Genomic DNA, 19,391 nt, shown 5'->3' with positions numbered 1-19,391 from the left:
GTAATGCAGCTACTAGAACTTTTTGTAAATTGAACTTCAATCATTTCTGACAAGTACAATATATAGTAAGTGCATCTGTAGGAAGGTACTGTAACTTACAAAGACTCAAGTAAGTGCATCTGTAGGAAGGTACTGTACCCCCCAAAATGTTAGGGACTTGCCCGACTAATGAGGTCACCTGGACGCGGTGGGCAAGCCGTTACTTATTTCCATAAATAAGCGAAGAACCTCGCTAAAAATGCAAAATTTTATTGCAATATTCATTAAATTGGGATTTTGATTTGTGCACCTGCAACTTTGACTTTGTATGCAGTTCTACTGAAAGGTCTCCGCATGGTCGCACCTCTCAATTGGTGTGCACCCCAGGACCCCACCCCTGTATATCTAATGCCGTGTATTTACATACACAATAGAAGGCCAGAGACCCCTTCTGCCTGGTGGTAGCACCCACGCCCACCTGTCCTATATATTGGTTTTAATTAGGTTCCTGACATTTCTTAGACTGCATGCAGAGCAAGTTGAGACCTGCACAAATGTACAATGGATTATCAGATGGGGGGAGGGGTGCATTTCTGGGCCCCCCTGGACTGGTGTGGCTGTTTGGCCTCAGGCGCAACACAAATTAGCACTTATTTTCATGTTCACTTTCATCCCTATTGTGTGTTTTATTTCAATGTAATTCATTTCTCACCTTCACCTCATTACTTTACCTCTCACTGCTTTATCTCTCATGTTGTTACCTCTCACTTACTTACCCCTGCTATTTTTAGCAGCCTCTCTCACTAACCTATCCTCACTTTGTTTCACCATATATTTTTATTTCAGTCTTGTGTTGCCCTGGGGTCACTCGGCTGCATCGTTTTGGGGTGCCCTGTGCCCTAGATTTGTACCCCCCAAAATGTTAGGGACTTGCCCGACTAATGAGGTCACCTGGACGCGGTGGGCAAGCCGTTACTTATGGCCATAAATAAGTGAAGAACCTCACTAAAAATGCAAACTTTTATTGCAATATTCATTAAATTGGGAGTTTGATTTGTGCACCTGCAACTTTGACTTTGTATGCAGTTCTACTGAAAGGTCTCCGCATGGTTGCACCTCTCAATTATTGTGCACCCTAGGACCCCACCCCTGTATATCTAAAGACTCAGAGCACTAAGAAATCTCGATGTGAAATGAAGTTTTGGGCTGGACTGTAGCATCATAGGAAGTTTAATGTTTATTGCATTTCTCATGGTAATTGCTATTCACCCTGAATGCATTTCAAAGTCATGTAGCATAATAAAGCTAATTAAAAAATAATGTACTGTAAACTGCAAATAGAATTTCAACAACACATAATTATCTCTGCACCTGCTTACCTAAATAGGCTTTTTAATGAATGACAGTAGTAGTATCAGTTTTAATTGGACATATAAAAGACATACCTGTACAAAGAGGAAATGGGTCTTTTAGTTCCCAGTTTTGGCCTATAAGGTTTTGGTTCTCCGGCCATGTTGATGTCTGTAAGAAAATGGAGAGATTTTGCTATTATATAAAGAAACATATTATATTGAATTAACTATTTAGTATTTTAACATTTCTTAAACATACAACCAAATCATTAGGGAAAATAATCGTGAAATTAAATGAATAAATTACTTTTGCTTTTAAGAAATGCCCTAGAGGATGATAACAGATTCTGCTTCAAATACAATGCTCCGATATGAATAAACATAAAATCTAAACATTATAAAAAATACACTATATAAATATAAACAATGTTAGAGATACAATAAGTGGCGTCAAAATTGGTCAGCTTCATTATGTAAATAAAATATTATGGTGGCAGAAGAAAGAACGTCCAGCTAATCAGTGGCGCCACTTGGCTTAAAGTGAGCTCTCTTCTATCAACATCTGCAATGGCAGAGAAGTTAGGGGTCTCCCATACCAATAGCACTCACAGACCCAAGTAGGGTGCAATCACCAAAGTTAGTGTTCTGAAGCTTTCCTTCACCAGGGCATAGAGCATAGAAATCTCATCACCCATAATCAAGCACACATAAAAGTGTTAATTTTTGTGGGGAGCCAATAAACCTAACAGTATATATTTTTTCATTGTGGGAGGAAACTGGTGTACCAGGAGGAAATCCAAAAAAGAACAGAGAGAATTTACAAACTCCATACAGTTAGGGCTGTGGTGGGAGTTGAACTCTTTGACCTCAGTGCTACGAGGCAGTAATGCTAACCTTTACATCATCCAAATTGCCCAAATAGGACTGTTGTTCTTATTTCTGTTAATCACATGATGGGGGTATCCAATTACCCCAGATAAAACATTAGGAGAGAAATACATCCATTTTTTTGCTATTTTTTTCTGATCGAATTGGATAGCCCAATAACAAATGTTGGTGAAACATTGAGAAAAATTGAAGTTTTCCGCACCCTGTGTTTTTATGGGAGACATACTGTATTATTAACAGAAGACACATTTTCTCCAGAAAACACACAGGTTCAATGAATCCTGTGACCGCAGCCCGATTTTCACAGAAGGGGGAAATGTATCCACTAAGGAGTGCACAAGTGGGGAAGATTCCCATTAGAACCAATAGGCTTCAACTGTATCTTGCATTTACATAAAATTATAGGCAGAAGCTGATTGATTCCTAGGATACTGTAACTTCTTCAATTGCCTACTTCTTAACTTGTTAGAGAAGGTTTGATACATTTCTGACAATCACTTGGTCTACTTGTCTATATAATATACTGTATAAACATCCCAGCATCTTATGTGTTCCTCTTGCATTCACATTTCTTAACTTACATAACTAAACCTGAAATAACGACTCGGAGACTTAGGTTTGGCAGAAATTGTTAGCTGATTTATTTATCTAACTTTTTAAGCTAAATTAGTCTCTTAATAACTAATTAAACAATGGTGGCCAAGAAAGAACGGCTAATTATCTAAACTTCACCCCCAAACCTGCCAACGTAACTGACCTAACCTAAAAAGCAGTATCCACTCACCCTACTGCATTGACTACCTACCCGGCCAGGTGGGGTCGCTATCCCCGAATGGGTGATCCAGCGAAGGCCTAAGTCAATGAGAGGCAAGCGCACCGAAAACAAGCCATATACGTTGAATAAAAAACACATAATGAATGCTATATGGAATAACCTGCTGTTCTTTCCCGCCTATCAGCCAACGCGATTAACACCCACCCCACTCCAAAAACAACAAGGGAAGGGAGGGCGGGAAATTTCAGCAGGAAGAAGAGGAAGACTCCTCCTCTTCCTGCTGCTAATGATTCAGCTACTTCTGCCATTCCAGTAACCCTATTGGATGATCCCCGAGTCACATGTTTCCCAATGGTGACACACAGACTAGGATGTTTAACCCACTCCATGCCGAGTTGCTGGCATTACGTTAATCGAATGCAAAAGTTTGTAATGCTACACATGTGCATAGTAGATTTACAGAAACTACAGTATTACTGCCAGCGTTGTGCAATGTTGTTCCATAAAATGCAACTAATATACCTTAAATAATGTTATCTTTGTTACGTTATTTTTTGCTTTTAACATGTCTCTGTTTGTGCCATCCTTATGATTTTATTAAAAAAAAAACTCAAATTGAATTTTGTAATATACTTTTCAAAATGTGACAAAAATGTTTTTGTTTTGTTTTCAAGGGCTTATATGTACAGTGTTTAAATCTTATAAATATGTTACTGTAGAATAATGTATACATTGGGCAGTATTCAATGTGGGGGTGAGCGGCCGGCGAGGGGGTTAAACGGCGTGCATCACAGAAAACCAGTGATCCTCGCTGTTTAACCCGCGCACTGGCCGCTCTACATATTCAACATTTCAGGGGAGTCCTCGCTGTCGCAAGACAACGAGGATTCCCCCAAAGAGCGAGGCTTGTGACTACTGCAGGGAGCCCGCTGCATTTTGCCGCAAGTCTTGCTGCTTCTGCGGCCGCATGCGCCGATTCCTCCTCGCTCCATAAATGGAGCGAGGGGGAATCGGCATATTCGGGGGTTCAGTTGAATACCGACCGGGCGAGCGGTGACAGCGAGCAGGCAGCACTGCTCACTGTCACCGCTCGCCTCGGGATTGAATACACCCCATTATGTCCTAGATCAGGACTGGCCAGACCAGTCCTCGAGATTCACCATCAGTCTACATTTTAATGGTCACATTTCCAAACATGTGCTGCATTCAGTCCTAACCGACACATTCTAAAGATCCACCGGCAATCTGGGAAACATGAACTGTAGATCTCAAGGACCGCTCTGGCCAACCCTGTCCAAGATCACTAGGACAATTACTCTTATATGTTGATCAAGCGGCTTTTTTATTTTAATATTTTTTCTTGTTTTATTTTTGTTGCATTTGTGTGTGTGCATATGGACTGTCATAGAACTTGATGGGTAAATTACAAATGAAGGAATCTGCTTCTAACTGGAGGGACAGTGTTTGCATTTATATATTGTGCACTAAAAGGAGAATACTCAGAAGCTACAGCAAATAGCACTTTTCTGACTTGTTTGCTGTCGGAAAGCACTGTATTATATTATCACTTGAACTATGCAGGGTCATGTCCAGATTACAGTTTAGGATGTCATGGTGTTCCATATTGACAAGATAAGTGAGGCTGATTTATGGAAATCATTGACCGTAACAGAGGAAAGGTGACTTATTATTCATATATTCTAAATGGAAGACATAAGACTATATTGTAGAACATTTTATTTATATGCTGCAGATATGGAAGAGTATTTTCAAACACTAAAATGTCAGTTATATTTTGTTATCCTGTATATAATGTATTAATTCTAATGTATAAAACAAAACAGATATTCATAAAATATATGATGTCACACACAAAAAAAAAGACCCGGGTCTAACCTACAGTAGGTGACTAAATATGTGTCTTAGCAGCTTGAAACCCCATTTATACCATAGGCTGGACTCGGGTTATTTTCATGTATTATCTTTACTGATAATTGAAGATGTCATCATCACCAAGTTCTAGGGATCTTGATTCTGCATGTATTTAAACAAGAAGAAAAAAGAAGAAGGGTAGTTGTACGGATGCACACCAGAGAGAATTTAAAGATCTCTTATGTGTAAATTCTGAAGTTCATTACTCAAAAATTGGGGTATCCTCTATAATCTTTAATAGTTACAGGATATGGGATATCCCACCAAAAAATGCGAAATTGGAGAGGTTAAAAAAAATGTTTTATTTTTTTTTATGACTTACAACATATATACATACAATAAAGTGAATAAAGATTGGAAGATATTAAGTGCTATAGACTTTAAAATGTAGGCAGTAGGGGGTGGGTGCGGTAGTATTTTTTCTTTTTTCACACTGGAATTGTGTCCAGTCCGACTCTATTGGAGGTTATATTCCTCTAGACGTGTGTTCTATAATAATCTTTGATTATGCCTGTATTGGCTTCTTAGACACGTATAGGGTAGGGTATAAGTATATCGGAGACTCCTATAGGGACCCCAAGGTAGTGCTTGGGTGTCCGATGGGGGCATTAGTGTTGGTATTGATTTGAATACCCTTTGCACAACATACACTTTTGGTATAGCAGGTGGTCTGATTTGGTTTATGTACACCAATTCATTTTTGACATAATATACCTGTATTGGCTTATTAAGTGTTGTTGGTTATACACAGTATGCCAATAGGCTGATTAAATGTAAAATTGGTTATACATGTTTTTGCCACTGTTGGTTGGTTATGTGCCCATATTGTTTCAATTAATTAACTGATTTATTACATATACTGGGTTTACACATATATTATGCCTGCATCGGGTGGTGCGGGTGCAATTGTGATAGAGTAGTTCACCTGTCTGGGCTGTTCAGATTTTGAGACTTATTTTAAATATATTTTAAATGTATAACCAACAACACTTAATAAGCCAATACAGGTATATTATGTCAAAAATGAATTGGTGTACATAAACCAAATCAGACCACCTGCTATACCAAAAGTGTATGTTGTGCAAAGGGTATTCAAATCAATACCAACACTAATGCCCCCCATCGGACACCCAAGCACTACCTTGGGGTCCCTATAGGAGTCGATATACTTATACCCTACCCTATATGTGTCTAAGAAGCCAATACAGGCATAATCAAAGATTATTATAGAACACACGTCTAGAGGAATATAACCTCCAATAGAGTCGGACTGGACACAATTCCAGTGTGAAAAAAGAAAAAATACTACTGCACCCACCCCCTACTGCCTACATTTTAAAGTCTATAGCACTTAATAACTTCCCATCTTTATTCACTTTATTGTATGTATATATGTTGTAAGTCATAAAAAAAAAAAAAATTACCTCTCCAATTTCGCAATTTCTGGTGGGATATCCCATATCCTGTAACTATTAAAGATTATAGAAGATACCCCACTTTTTGAGTAATCAACTTCAGAATTTACACATACTGTAAGAGATAGATCTTTAAATTCTCTCTGGTGTGCATCCGTACAACTACCCTTCTTCTTTTTTCTTCTTGTTTAGATTATATTTAGTTGGTAGGATAGCACCCCCGCTCAACAATATATGTTGGAACCCAGCGGCACTTACCCATACAAGAAATTAACATTTATATTTTTTGCACCTGCATATTCCAGTGTACCTTCCATTTGTAAAGAAAATAGTATAGGTACCCATACACTAGTCAGATTTGGGCCTATTTCGCCTGATCCCAATGTATCAGGCCGAGAAATCAGCCCAAATCGGTTGTGTTTGACATCCCCCTCGGGTCCGATGTGCGGTTTCTTGCGCATCTGGCCTTGGCCGGCTTGGGAACAGGACAGCATGTTATAAATTGCATGCGAAAGAACCGCAAGTGAAACATCGGTCCCGGGCGGCTCAAGTGTGGAGGGGGGTGGGGGGTGGGGGTGGCCAATTCTCAATATGTAGGGAAAAAAATTATTATTGATACCTTTTGCAAGTGTTACAAAATTGGATATTAGCCCAGCTTCTAATTACCCGGGCCAGGTATGATGAAAGGGGCCAGCAGCTGCAGCAGCTCTTCTCTGTTGCCACAGATATATCTATAAACAGGTGTATCTTCCGCATAGCCCGCAATTCCAACAATATGCCTTCACCTGTGTGAACACCCTGTTACCATCCTAATACTCTCATTACCCCATTGCAGCTGCATGTGGAGAAAGGAACGAGTTGTATACAGTATGGCTTTGAATTACCTCTGCTATGGAGAAGATGTAGTGCGGAAAAATGCTTTGCATTAAGACCTCAGTATTAGCATCAATTTATGGATATATGGAGAGGAACCAGGTCCATTAAACATACAGTACTCTTAGATTAATAAATTGTATATGTGAACTAGTATTTGTCACAACAATCTCTCCTGCTCATTCCATCTATTTCTATTACCCACGTTTTAGTCTAGGCTCTAACCCTTTACACTTTAACCCTTCGTTGCATACTGTTTCAAATTTGCTACATACCCAGGGGGAGATTCTATAAAGCAGAAATGCGGTAAAAACCCTGTTATCGGGGTTTTTACCGCATTTCTGTATGCTGTATGGCTCCTCTGCAGTGGCAGCGCTGCGGAGGGAATCACCAGCAAAAGCTGGCGATTCCCTGCAGAAGCCTATGGGCTTCTTACTGCAGCGCTGTTTGAGGGATCCGTCACGGATCCCTCCCAGCATGCACTGCGGCCGGCGCCGTCACTCTGCGCATGCGCAGATGGACTCCCGGGTCACAGACCTGGAAGTCCAGTGCCGGCACCGTATCGCAAGGGACAGCTCTTATCGCAAAAGCTGTCCCTTGCGTTAATAACTGCATATGTTAGAACATATGCGGTTATTAATAATGCGATGCCCGGCGATACAGGGCTGCGGATGTTACAACATCCCGCCCCCAAACATCTCACTAAACACTTGAAACTCAGAAAGTCAACGGTTTCATGTTGTGGACTATTTGCTACAGAGCGATTTTTCTAAATAAATCTTTTATTTTTGTCTTTGATTTTTTTTTCATTCTTTTTCCCTTGTCAGTACAATACACAAGAAGCATGAAAATATTAAAAAAAATAAAATAAATAATGTAACGGAGGGTTAAAGCTGCTCACACAGGGAGATGTATCAAACCTTCTAGAGTGGAAGTGGCCTGATAATGTAAAATCAGCATCTGTCATTTTATAAAATCTGCTGGCACTGGTACTGGAGTAAGGAGGAGGGACTCACCTCCAGATAAATCAAGGTATTTAGCATTTTTTTTATATTATATGTCTTTTTTCCTAGGGGACATATACACATTCCCTGTTTAGGCCACACCCCCTTGCAGTACCAGGGCACAGTACTGCTATCTTCTACCCTGGGTGCTAGATAACTGATTGCTAAAAGCTGATTGGTTGCTATAGGCAACTTTTTTATTTAGATGGCTTGATACAGCTCCCTCATAGGCAGATAGTTTTTGGAAGAGCAGTTGGCATTCCACTAGGTAGAAACCGGTTGCCCTATCCCCACCCACTTCATCTACTGTTTTTCCTTTTGTACCTATATTTGAAAAAGTAAGGAAAATAGATGCTCAGATCCCTAGACAAACGTTCCTAAAACTATGGATTAGAAAAGTAATTGCAAAAAGTAATTAACCTTTTTGTCAGCACATATTTAACAAGACAAATCATTATTGGATGTTTTAATGTTGGCTGTGTGTTTTTATTTGGGAATGACTGGAAGAGATTAATGCGGTATAATTGAACCGTAGAACTCAGAAAAAGAGGCTCGTATTTATGTGTAATTACTTGTGTCTGTATCGGCGAGTAGAAGGAAACAGGTTGAATAAATTTTAGGCATCAGGTCTAAAGGTCAACTTCTTAACTTATCTTATTAGTTCATTTTATGTATCACAAGTAGAATAGCTAATTTTCACCACTCTAGCAATCATTAGATCTTCAACAACTAAAATAATTCTAGGCAATTGTGTTTCCTATCATACTATCACCTCAATTTAAAGTGGTCCTTCCAACAATAGAAATGTTAATCACATATAATCAATCATTTTTTGGTAGAACAGTTTAAAAATAGAATATTTTAGCAAACTTGGTCCCCGGTGGTTCCACGCATGACTTCATTTTGAAAGGCATATTTAATTGTCTCATAGCTTAGTATACAGTACATGCAGTATTCTTTCAAGAGGGAGAATAAATTGTCTTATGAGCTCCTGCAGATGTATTTACATTATGTTTACAGAATATAAACACCATAATGAAGAATTAGGGTGGTATTCAATTGGTGCCGAATTTTCGCCTATGTAAACAAATGGCAATTTTAATTCAACCTATTTTCCTAGGCGAAAAATTCAGCACAGTCGAAAAACAAATGGGTCGGAGAATGCAAATGATTTTGCCAACATTTTAGGCAAATGCGCCCATTTTTTTTCCAGTTTTTGCCGATGCAGTTTCAACCAAAAAGGAAAAAGGTGAAACTGTATCGGTGAAAAAGGACTTAAAAATGGCCAAAAACACCTGCAATTGGATACACAGTTAGCCAAAATGTCCCATTTTTTGGCCAGCCAAAAAAAGGAGGAACTAGATACCCATTAAGAAGTAAATTAGGCATACAGAATGCTGCTCCCAAATTGCTTGCATGGAAGAAATGTCGTATTCTGAGTTTAGATTTTTCATGTGGTTGGAAGCAGCAGTGATGCATAAATATAGCAATGTAGCAGGGGACATCTGGTATAAGTAGACACCTCCACATGTATTTATGTCCTAGGACTTATTGAATCACTTGCACCTCCATCAGCCGGCTGCATGACCTATGCAGCTCCTACCAGGAGGCTAGGAAATCTCCATCTTAAAACAGAGATCCTGGCCTTGATAATCCTCCAAAACCGAGGCCGTTGCTGACCACCTCCTGGCCCCCAATTTTTTTTATACACATTTCAATACAGGTTGAGTATCCCTTATCCAAATATCCCTTATCCGAATTATTCTGAAAACCATACATTCCCGAAAGTGAAAAAAAAAAAAAAAGAATTCTTGCTAAAAGCACTACTGGGACATCTGTAATTGTCACTATTGGGGACATGATATGTAACTGGCACTACTGGGACATCTGTAACTGGCCCTATTGGGGACATTATATGTAACTGGCACTACTGAGGACATGATATGTAACTGGCACTAAATATGTGCAAGAAAATTGGCATTCAAATTCAATACCTGAGATAGGACACAGACTTTTTTTTTCATGTTTTGAAACCCTGTTTCATGCACAAATAAAATATATGTTTGTGTATTTCATGTGTTTGATGCATTTATACAACATAAATGCAAGATACCCCAAGATACATCAATGAAATATAAAAATATTCTGAAATCCAGAATAATCCGTTATCCAAAATTCTTCTGTCTCCAAGCATTTTAGATAAGTGATACTCAACCTGTATTATCTGTATATAATATAATAATACATATAATATGTATATCATACTTCCCTATATACCATGTATGTAGAAGTGTAGATAACATTTACAAAACAAATACGGTGGATGAAGCAAAGAAGATGTTTGCATTAGTACTATCACTATAAACATATTACTTTGCCACTCCTATGATTGGCAGACTGTACAACGCCTATTTTATTATAGCGGTGGTGTTTTGAGTCCCAAACATTTTTTTTTTACAATTGATGCAATAGTTTGTTTGTTTCTTTGAATCATTCACAACTATCATGTTTCCATATGAACAAATACCTGTAGTTAAAATAGTGCAATATTATTAGCAAGAATACATATTTATTCTAGCTTAAAGAACTTAGGGGCTCATTTATCATCAATTGCTAAATCTCAATGCATATGGTAAATGGTGCTCCAGACAATTAGCTCCCAACTGTCATGTGTTCTGCTCTTAACTGTCATATGTTTGAAAAATGCAACAAGCTCCATGTATCATATGCAACAAGGTTTATCATTCATTGATAAATGAGCCTCTTCTTGAGATAGGACTAGTTCCTATAGGAGCTTAACTTTACTCTACCAGGGGCACTGAAAGTGGCTGGATACTCTTTATCCAGGCCCAGGCTTGTTGGAGGGGCCCATGTCAGTTGCTGAGGGCAAGGCAGCCATCAGGGGGGGACTGTGGGGACTCCAGTCCTGGACCCAGACCGAAAGGGGGTCCATGACTGAAGTTTATAAAGTATAATTTGTCATAAACAAAGTTCAAATTTTCCTTACAGCAATGTAGAGGTTTAGTCTTGCAGCCAGTACTGCAGACACCAGAGGTCTCACCATGCATTCCAGGTGTTCAAGAAAGGAAAGGAGGGCCCTGCTTATTTTGTCAGTTCTGGCTGAGGAGAATATCCCCCTTTGTAGCTCATGGTGCTCCCCTTCCCTCCGTTGCCACTCATGGTACTCAGCATAGCATTTTCTATAATATGTTGGGGCATTTGTGTGGCCGCATCTCCTGGGTTAGGTCAATGCCCTTTAGTACTTGATGGAACTGCCTACGAACACCTCTTTTCTATGCCTTACTGTTGTACTGTTCAAGGTATGGCTAAATGTGGGATACATAATATACATCATGTGAACAATCAATGGTGACAAGCAGGAAGGTACCCCAGAATGCAGGTGCCGGGATGCTGGCAAATTTGAAATGCCATTTATCGTATTTTACATGTGCTGGCAGTACAACTGTAAACTACTTCCTCAGAAAAAGCAAAAATTTAGCTCCAATGGAAATAACTAATTGGGACTGGAGTTGTTCATAAAAGAGCTTTAGATCAACTATTAATACTTGTGATACCTTAGTTATTTTGACAGAGATAAAAGGATAAACAATGGTACTTGTTTCCTAGTACGGCGCCCATCTCATTGATTGTATGCCTTAAGTTTAAGGCACTTAAGGCATACAATCAACGTGATGGACCCGATTTTGTGTCAATCACCATCTAATTTGCCGGTGAAAGACAAAATCGCATTGATCGCGTCCATCGATGCGATTTTCCCATAGGGAACAATGTTAAATTATTTTTAAAGTGAAAATCGGGTTGATCGCGTCGGTCGCGGGCCATTACAATGGCCCGCGATGCGATCAACCCGATTTTACGTAGGTGACAATGTGAAATGGCCCAATATGGGCCATTTCACATTGAATATGGTTAAAAAGTATGTTTAATGCCCCCCCATTTTTAACCCCACCCCGCTATTGACGCCAACCCGAAGCGTGGCGAGCGCAGCGATCCCGCGAGGGGCGGCGGTACGCGTCCTCCGACCTTTTCACACCCCTACTATCCACGGCAACGTGGAGTTGATTTTATACAGTGTGGCGAGCGCAGCGAGCCACCGAGCCCGAAGCGTGGCGAGCGGACGCGGATACCTGTGAAGCCCGCAAGGGGACGCGGATACCTGTGACGGTATCCGCGTCCGTTCGCCACGCTTCTGGCTCGGTGGTTTGCTGCGCTCGCCACACTTTATAAAATCAACTCCACGCTGACATGGATAGTAGGGGTATGAAAAGGTCGGAGGACACGTACCGACGCCCCTCGTGGGCTCGCTGCGCTTGCCACGCTTCGGGTTGGCGTCAATAGCGGGGTGGCATTAACAATGTGGGGGCATTTTAAACATCAGGGGGTTTTCTATTAAAATGGGGGGTTTGGGGGCATTTCACATTAAAATCAATGTAAAATCTGGTCTCAGGGACCATTTTACATTGATTCCAATGTAAAAATCGGGTCGAACGTGTCGATCGCATCGCATGTAATTTGGTTGGCATGCGATACGATCAACGCGATTTTTCTGACCCGATGGATACAATCAAAATCGGTGGTGCCATGCTAGGAAACAAGTACCTAAACAATTAATTTATAAGCAATTACAAAAACTTTAGAAAGTTATAAGTGGAAATTGCCTAACAATGGGATATATGTGGAATTATATACAGTGATATTTTGTATTACTTTTTAGTAGCTTAAATAAATTTATTGGGCTGGATGTAATGGCACCTGAGTTTGGTGGCCGTGCGGGATGTTGGCCAAACTCAGACTTCTTTTAAAGGGGCAAACACTTAAAACGCAAAATCATGCCTTGTGCGTCATTGCCCCTTTAAAAAAAATGTCTGAGTCTTTTTCACAGCACCCTGGACAGCTGCCGAACTAGAGTGCCATTACATACGGCTCTCTATAGTTAAAATGTTAATCATTTGCTACTCTCCATGGTCCTGATTCTGAGTTTAGCTGAACGTGGTTGGAACCAGTTGCAGGAAAGTTCCAGTGCATTAGAGCCCTTTGCCTCCTGTGTTATGCCAACTGAACAAATTGCTTAGAAATAGTAAAGAGCTACAGTCATTTTAATACACAGAAGTGGCGACAGAAGCATTATTTCAAACTACTTTTATTTGAAACTTAGCTATAGCACTAGAAGACAAGAAAAAAAATGTATTAACTTCCAAATCAGCAGCTTCTGTAAAACAACAAATTTCCTTAGGCTGTTGCAGACTGGCTTCTGACCAAACCATTCAACAGTAACAACCCTATTAAAAATCTGTAATGAAATTCAGTGTGGAATGGAACAGTTGACTGGTGCAATATTCTTAGATTTTGGAAATGCTTTTGACACTGAAAAAATGACCAATTTGGCCCCTATACTTTGATCTAAAGTGCTTCCAATGTGAAGCTACATCTTTTTTTTTTTTTTTGCTAGCCCTACCTGGCCTCTAGTGGCTGCTGCTGGTGAAATCCCTACAACTGCCGCCGCCGTGCTGAAGGGACACTACGCAAGAATAGGCCAGTACGTAAACTACTTAACAGGTGCCCTGTGATAATACACAAACAGTGGTTACACTACGCTGGAGGGACTGCTGCCGCCGTGCTGAAGGGACACTTCACTGAATAGGACAGTACGTAAACTACTTAACGGGCGCTGTGACAATACACAAGTACCGGGGTTTTTGTTGTTGTTTTTTTTCATTATTATTTGGGCATATGCAAACTAATATTGCAGCTGTCTGGACTGCCTACCTTTCCAGCATCACTCCTCAAGTGAAAGGTAGGAGCTGCCACTTTTGCAACCTCGCCTGTATATTATATACTGTACTAGTCTTAAGGCCTGTCCGATGGACAGGTGAAAGTTTATTCTTATGCAATTCTTGTTCTACCTACTCTTCCCAACCACAGCAGGGCAGGATCTACTGCAGAAGGTACAGAAGATCCCGAAAACCCTCAATGAATAAGCAAACAATGAAGAGAAAAAATAACTGACTGGGGATCGATCTGACATAGATTTCTCAATGATATATCTACAGTGCTCAATTCACAGACCACTCTGCTGAGGAGTCCTTTATTCATTTAAACTTGTCAAAAGTTTTGTAAAGTAAAAATGTTTTTCATTTAATGGACACTAATAGGCCTTTATTAAGGGTGTAGTTAAGGGAGTAGGTTTATTGTGTTTTATTCAGAAAGTCACAAGCTTTCCAACAACATACAGATGGGGCCGGTTTTATCTTTGCTGGCGAACCGCCAGCAGCATGCTGCTGGCGATCCGCCAGCAACATGGCGCTCCATCTGACTGAGATGCGCGTGCGTCCCCTACGCACTCGCGTCTCAGTATCCGGGCGGCGGGGCGGCGAAGCGGACGCAATACTGTCCGCCTCCCGCTCGATAGTGCTGGGGGGGAACCGAGGAGGCTGCGGGGGTGTGCGGTCGCCCGGTGTGGGCACCAGGCGACCGAGGGCAGCACCGTCGGAAGGGGACGCACGCGCACCTCGTGCGCGCGTGTCCCTTTCCGGCATACAGATGGCGGGGATGCAGGTGATGGCGATGGCGACGCCATCGCCATCACCTGCAAAGATGAATCCCGATACATCTGTATCACAAAACAACAGAAATAGCATGGACCCTCAGGGGCAAATTTTATGGGGGGGGGGGTCTCCAAATTTACGTGTATATATATATATATATATATATAATTGTACCCTGACGAAATCTCGATGTATTCTAATATGATCTACTGTTGAAAGTTGAATTTAAACCCTAGAACAGGCATGTCCAAACTGTGGCCCTCCAGCTGTTGTGAAACTATGGATCCAAGCATGCCTTGCCATAGTTTTAGCATTTCATTATAGCAGGGCTGGGCAACACCGGCCCTCCAGATGTTAATGAACTACACATCCCAGGATGCTTTGCATTAGTTTTGCTATGTGGCCATGCTGAAACTGATGCAAGGCATGCTGGGATGTGTAGTTCATCAACATATGGAGTGCCGGTGTTGCCCAGCCCTGCATTATAGCAAAACTATGGCAAGGCATGATGGGACTTGCGGTTTCACAACAGCTGGAGGGCCATAGTTTGGACATGCCTGCCCTAGAACAATGGCCCTGACTGATCACTCATCTCTGTGTGCTGAGCGATCTTCCTGAGTGATCTAGCATCGACAAGAACGCTCAGCAAATCTCCCCGTTTGTAGGGAGATCACAAGTGCAGCATCTGTAGCCTGTTACTATGATAAACAGTTAAACAGTTCCGTACTCTACATTGTGTCTCTGCATTACTAGAGCAGTACCACAGTGTAGCATCTGATAGCTGTGTCATTGATTGAACACATTTCATTTTAGGTGACCATTCCATTTATATCATTCTATACCCTGTACTCCTAAGCCTGAACATCCAATTCCTACTGTTCAGGTCTAATCTCCTTACTGCTTTCCCGAATTTTCAATATGTCCTCAGTTGGGAACATCGTAAGTGCTACAACGCCTCTGAAGGAGAACTCATTAAACTGTTATCTATCAGGGGATCGGAAAACTCTTCAAAGCTTAAGTAAATTAAGACTAGAAACATTTTTGTTAAAAACTCTGCCTACAAACAAATGCTTCTTTACATAAGCCATAGTCATGGCGCGTTATAGATTAAGATAAAATATGAATAATTATACGTAGATTTATTCCATTTATCCCCCACATTCCCGCATATTATCTCTGAGTCCGACAGCTTTGCATCCAAACCTGGGTTTTGTAACTGCAATACTTGTGATTTCCATCATCTTGCTGGAAATGTACAGAATTCTCATTTGTATTAGCTTCTAGACATTACTTGATAATCTCCTTTACCAGTTCTACCAACAAACAAATCTATTCAAGGTGCAGCTAAGCAGCTTATGTATATTTTTCCAGACAATATAAGACCTTCTTTGATTAACTGTGGGAGGACAGTGCTGCAAGACAGGATTCTTCTTGCCCATTACAATACTGTGTCTCAGTTATTTTTATTTACAAAGGTTTTTAAGCCAAAAAAAATGCATCTCTTGCCAGCAAGAAATCCCTTTTTTTTGCAAAAGTAGAATTCACCTTAAAAACACAGAGTCAAATCCACGGAAGTACAGTTTTGTGCAGAGTATGGCATATACCAATTTAATTAAACAAACACTATTTTGATGTGAGATGTCTGAAGCTGTTGGAGGAGAGTGCACATTACAAACTCAGCATAAACATAATGGATTGCGCATTACAAACTCAGCAGCTGAACTCTGCGACACATATGCAGGTGGTAAATACCATTTATTCCAACCGCAAAGACATGGGGCCTTATTCTGGTTGGTGCGGCCGGGCCGTACGCGTACGTCCCGGGGTTTTTTATGATCTGCGCATGCGTACATTCGCTAATGCGCAGGCGCGAACACTCCACAACGCTTACGGACGGGTCTCAACGTGCGAAAAAACCTATACGCGAGTGTACGGGCATTGGGGGCGGCATAGGGGCGTGATGAGGGGAGCGGCCGAAATAATGAGGGAAAATGGGCGTAAATATGGGCGTACACGGGGGTGTGCACCAAAAATGAGCGGTGCTACTACCGCACGATCGACTAAAGCACCGTTCATTTCGGACACAAAACAGGCGGCCGCCAACCGCCATCTCAAACCACCCCTACAGATACCGCATGCCAGCGTGCGCCTGGATTTGCTAATTTACGCTGATTACTACCAAACACATACACCTGAATGTAATAACCAATGCTGCAGTCTATTAAGTCCAAACCATGATTTCACTACCTGCAAGCCACACACAGCACTCAAACACATTTGAAGCTTATCTTTCTATACTTCTCGCCATTTAAAGGTTTGTTTAATTTAAGGTAAGAATCTTTGTAAGACCTGCTTATATATGCTAAGGTAGGTATTTGTTAAACAGTTATACACATTCACTGCGTGCTTTCATAGACTTTACACAGTAGCACACTCAATCTACACAAGTCGACATGTGTCAACGTGTTCACTCTAATACAAACATAGGTTTTGTATTTAGGATACAATAACATAAACCACATCTAACACCTACAAAGGATGTTTCAGCAATGTTTTAAGCCCATGCCCACTATTTTGCACATTAATTAATTCAATCAATTAATTAATTTTCATAATTATAGTTGAAAGGCAAGATTTGCAGGTCTATATATGTGAAGGGTATGTCAGCGTACACGGACGTACGCTCACTCTCACGAGCGGTGACATAAGCTGAGTTTTCTATTGAAAACAATAGGGACCCGTCCGTGCAAGCTGGCGTACGCTCAGATAGCCGCAAGAAGTCGGTGGGAAGACGGACGAGAGACGTCCGTAAACGGTGGTGTACGCTCAATTGTACGCCAGTTGTCGGAGTGTAAGGGCTGGCCCGTCCGTGTACGTTGGCGTACGCACAATTGTACGCCACTCCCCTTTGACGTTGTTTCTGGCCGTACGTATGCGGCTGAGTTGTGGGTGGACTTAACCCCAACGGCGCATTACTGCCTAACTATGACACACACATTTAGTCTGCTACAGAGCTGCAAAGGGCAAATTACCATCATGGTTACAGTAAAAAATAACATGTTGACCTAATGCTTGTGTCAACCTAATAACCTCTCGACCTAGACCCATGTTGACCTAATGCTTGTCGACCTAGTTGCTGTAGACAATATGACCGTATCCCATATTACTAACACACAGATATAACAATTTGCAGAAACATTCAAAATCCCATGTCTTCAATTCTGGTAACCCAAAGCCAACTTTGATAAGCATGGCTTGGCATTTTGTTCTGATCCTGCCCTTTTGTGTATGATGTTGTAATAGCTTTCTTCCATACAGTATGCACAGTAAGATGTATAGGGTGTTTCTTGTAGCTACATGTATCTAAGTGCAAAGTACAAATCATATTAATCATGTGACTAGCCTCAGCAATTTGATTGCTTTCTATAGAGCATTGAATACCATTCCACAAGTATTGGGCTAGCCCAAAATCTGCTTTGGATCAGTAATTATTATCTACCCTCTTTCTTCTTTTTTCTGAGAAAGAAAATGATTAGACCACCACAACTGTTGGAACCACTTGAGAATGCAATGCTTCTCTGTATTTCCATATTCCTTTCTAACACTTCTGAAATATGAGTATAATAGAATGTAAAAGTCAATTATGTAAATTTAAGTCATTTTTCAAGAGTACACAAAAGAATTGCATAAACAAGCTCAAATATTTTTGCTGATAAGCTTTGATTGCTCTTGTTGCTTAAGTGACAGTTTGCTGACAATAAGTGAAGTGCTAACTGTGTGATTATTTAACTGCCTGAATTGCATTGACCTTTTAAAATCTCTCCACGCTTCAACAATTTCGTACTTACTGTACCATTGCCTCAATTTGCACTAACACAGTGATGCCGTGCGAACTCTGGCTTATGGTGTGTGCACAGTACCGAATAGAAATATTAAGTGTCAAATATGCATATACTATTTATTACGTGATTAATAGCCTACACTGTACATTGGATTTATAGAGCCAACATACTCCGAGGGGTGGTACTGAGCTAAGAGTATATACTGGTCTTGCTGTCACAGCTTAATCATACTTAGAAGCCTACTTGCAAGGACACCCAATCTTCTCACACGGGAATGCTCTTCATATCACGTTGGATGTATGAGTTCCATTTCACCTATTGCTGCATCTGACAGCAAAATCCATCTGCATCAGGTTGACATGAACATCACATCTCTGTTCTGTGCCTCCTAATGTATCTATTCCCCCCCCCCCCCATTGTGACACTGCCTTATGCAAGAGTCTAGTAAATAGAAAACGATACTTGTTTCCTAGCACGGAGCCCGTCGGGGTTGATCGCATGCCTTAAGTTAAGGTACTTAAGGCATGCGATCGACGCGATGGATGCAAAATCGCGTTGATCGCATCCATTGCAGCCCATTATAATGGCACGCGATGCAACCAACGCGATCAACGCAATTTTCCCATAGAGAACAATGTTAAATTAGTTTTTAAGTTAAAATCGTGTTGATCGCGTCGATCGCATGCCATTATAATGGCATGCGATGCGATCGACGCGATCAACGCGATTTTACATAGGGAACAATGGGAAATGGGCCAATATGGG

At 40.9% G+C, this 19,391-nt stretch overlaps 1 protein-coding gene across 9 annotated transcripts in view; it reads right to left on the bottom strand.

The window, feature by feature from the left end:
- RALYL (RALY RNA binding protein like) overlaps positions 1 to 19,391 on the bottom strand; it is a 589,572-nt gene that overhangs the window by 124,946 nt on the left and 445,235 nt on the right. For all 9 annotated transcript variants that reach the window (XM_083187344.1, XM_083187345.1, XM_083187340.1 and 6 more), the window contains one exon: positions 1,425 to 1,500. In XM_083187344.1, coding sequence (XP_083043470.1) covers positions 1,425 to 1,500 — 76 coding nt within the window. The remainder of the gene's footprint in view (positions 1 to 1,424; positions 1,501 to 19,391) is intronic.

This window comes from Crinia signifera, chromosome 5 (genome assembly GCF_055691185.1).
Source record: "Crinia signifera chromosome 5, ASM5569118v1, whole genome shotgun sequence".
NCBI classification, from domain to species: domain Eukaryota; kingdom Metazoa; phylum Chordata; class Amphibia; order Anura; family Myobatrachidae; genus Crinia; species Crinia signifera.
The sequence above is the reverse complement of the archived record's forward strand: the minus strand, read 5'-3'. Positions and strand labels throughout refer to the sequence as shown.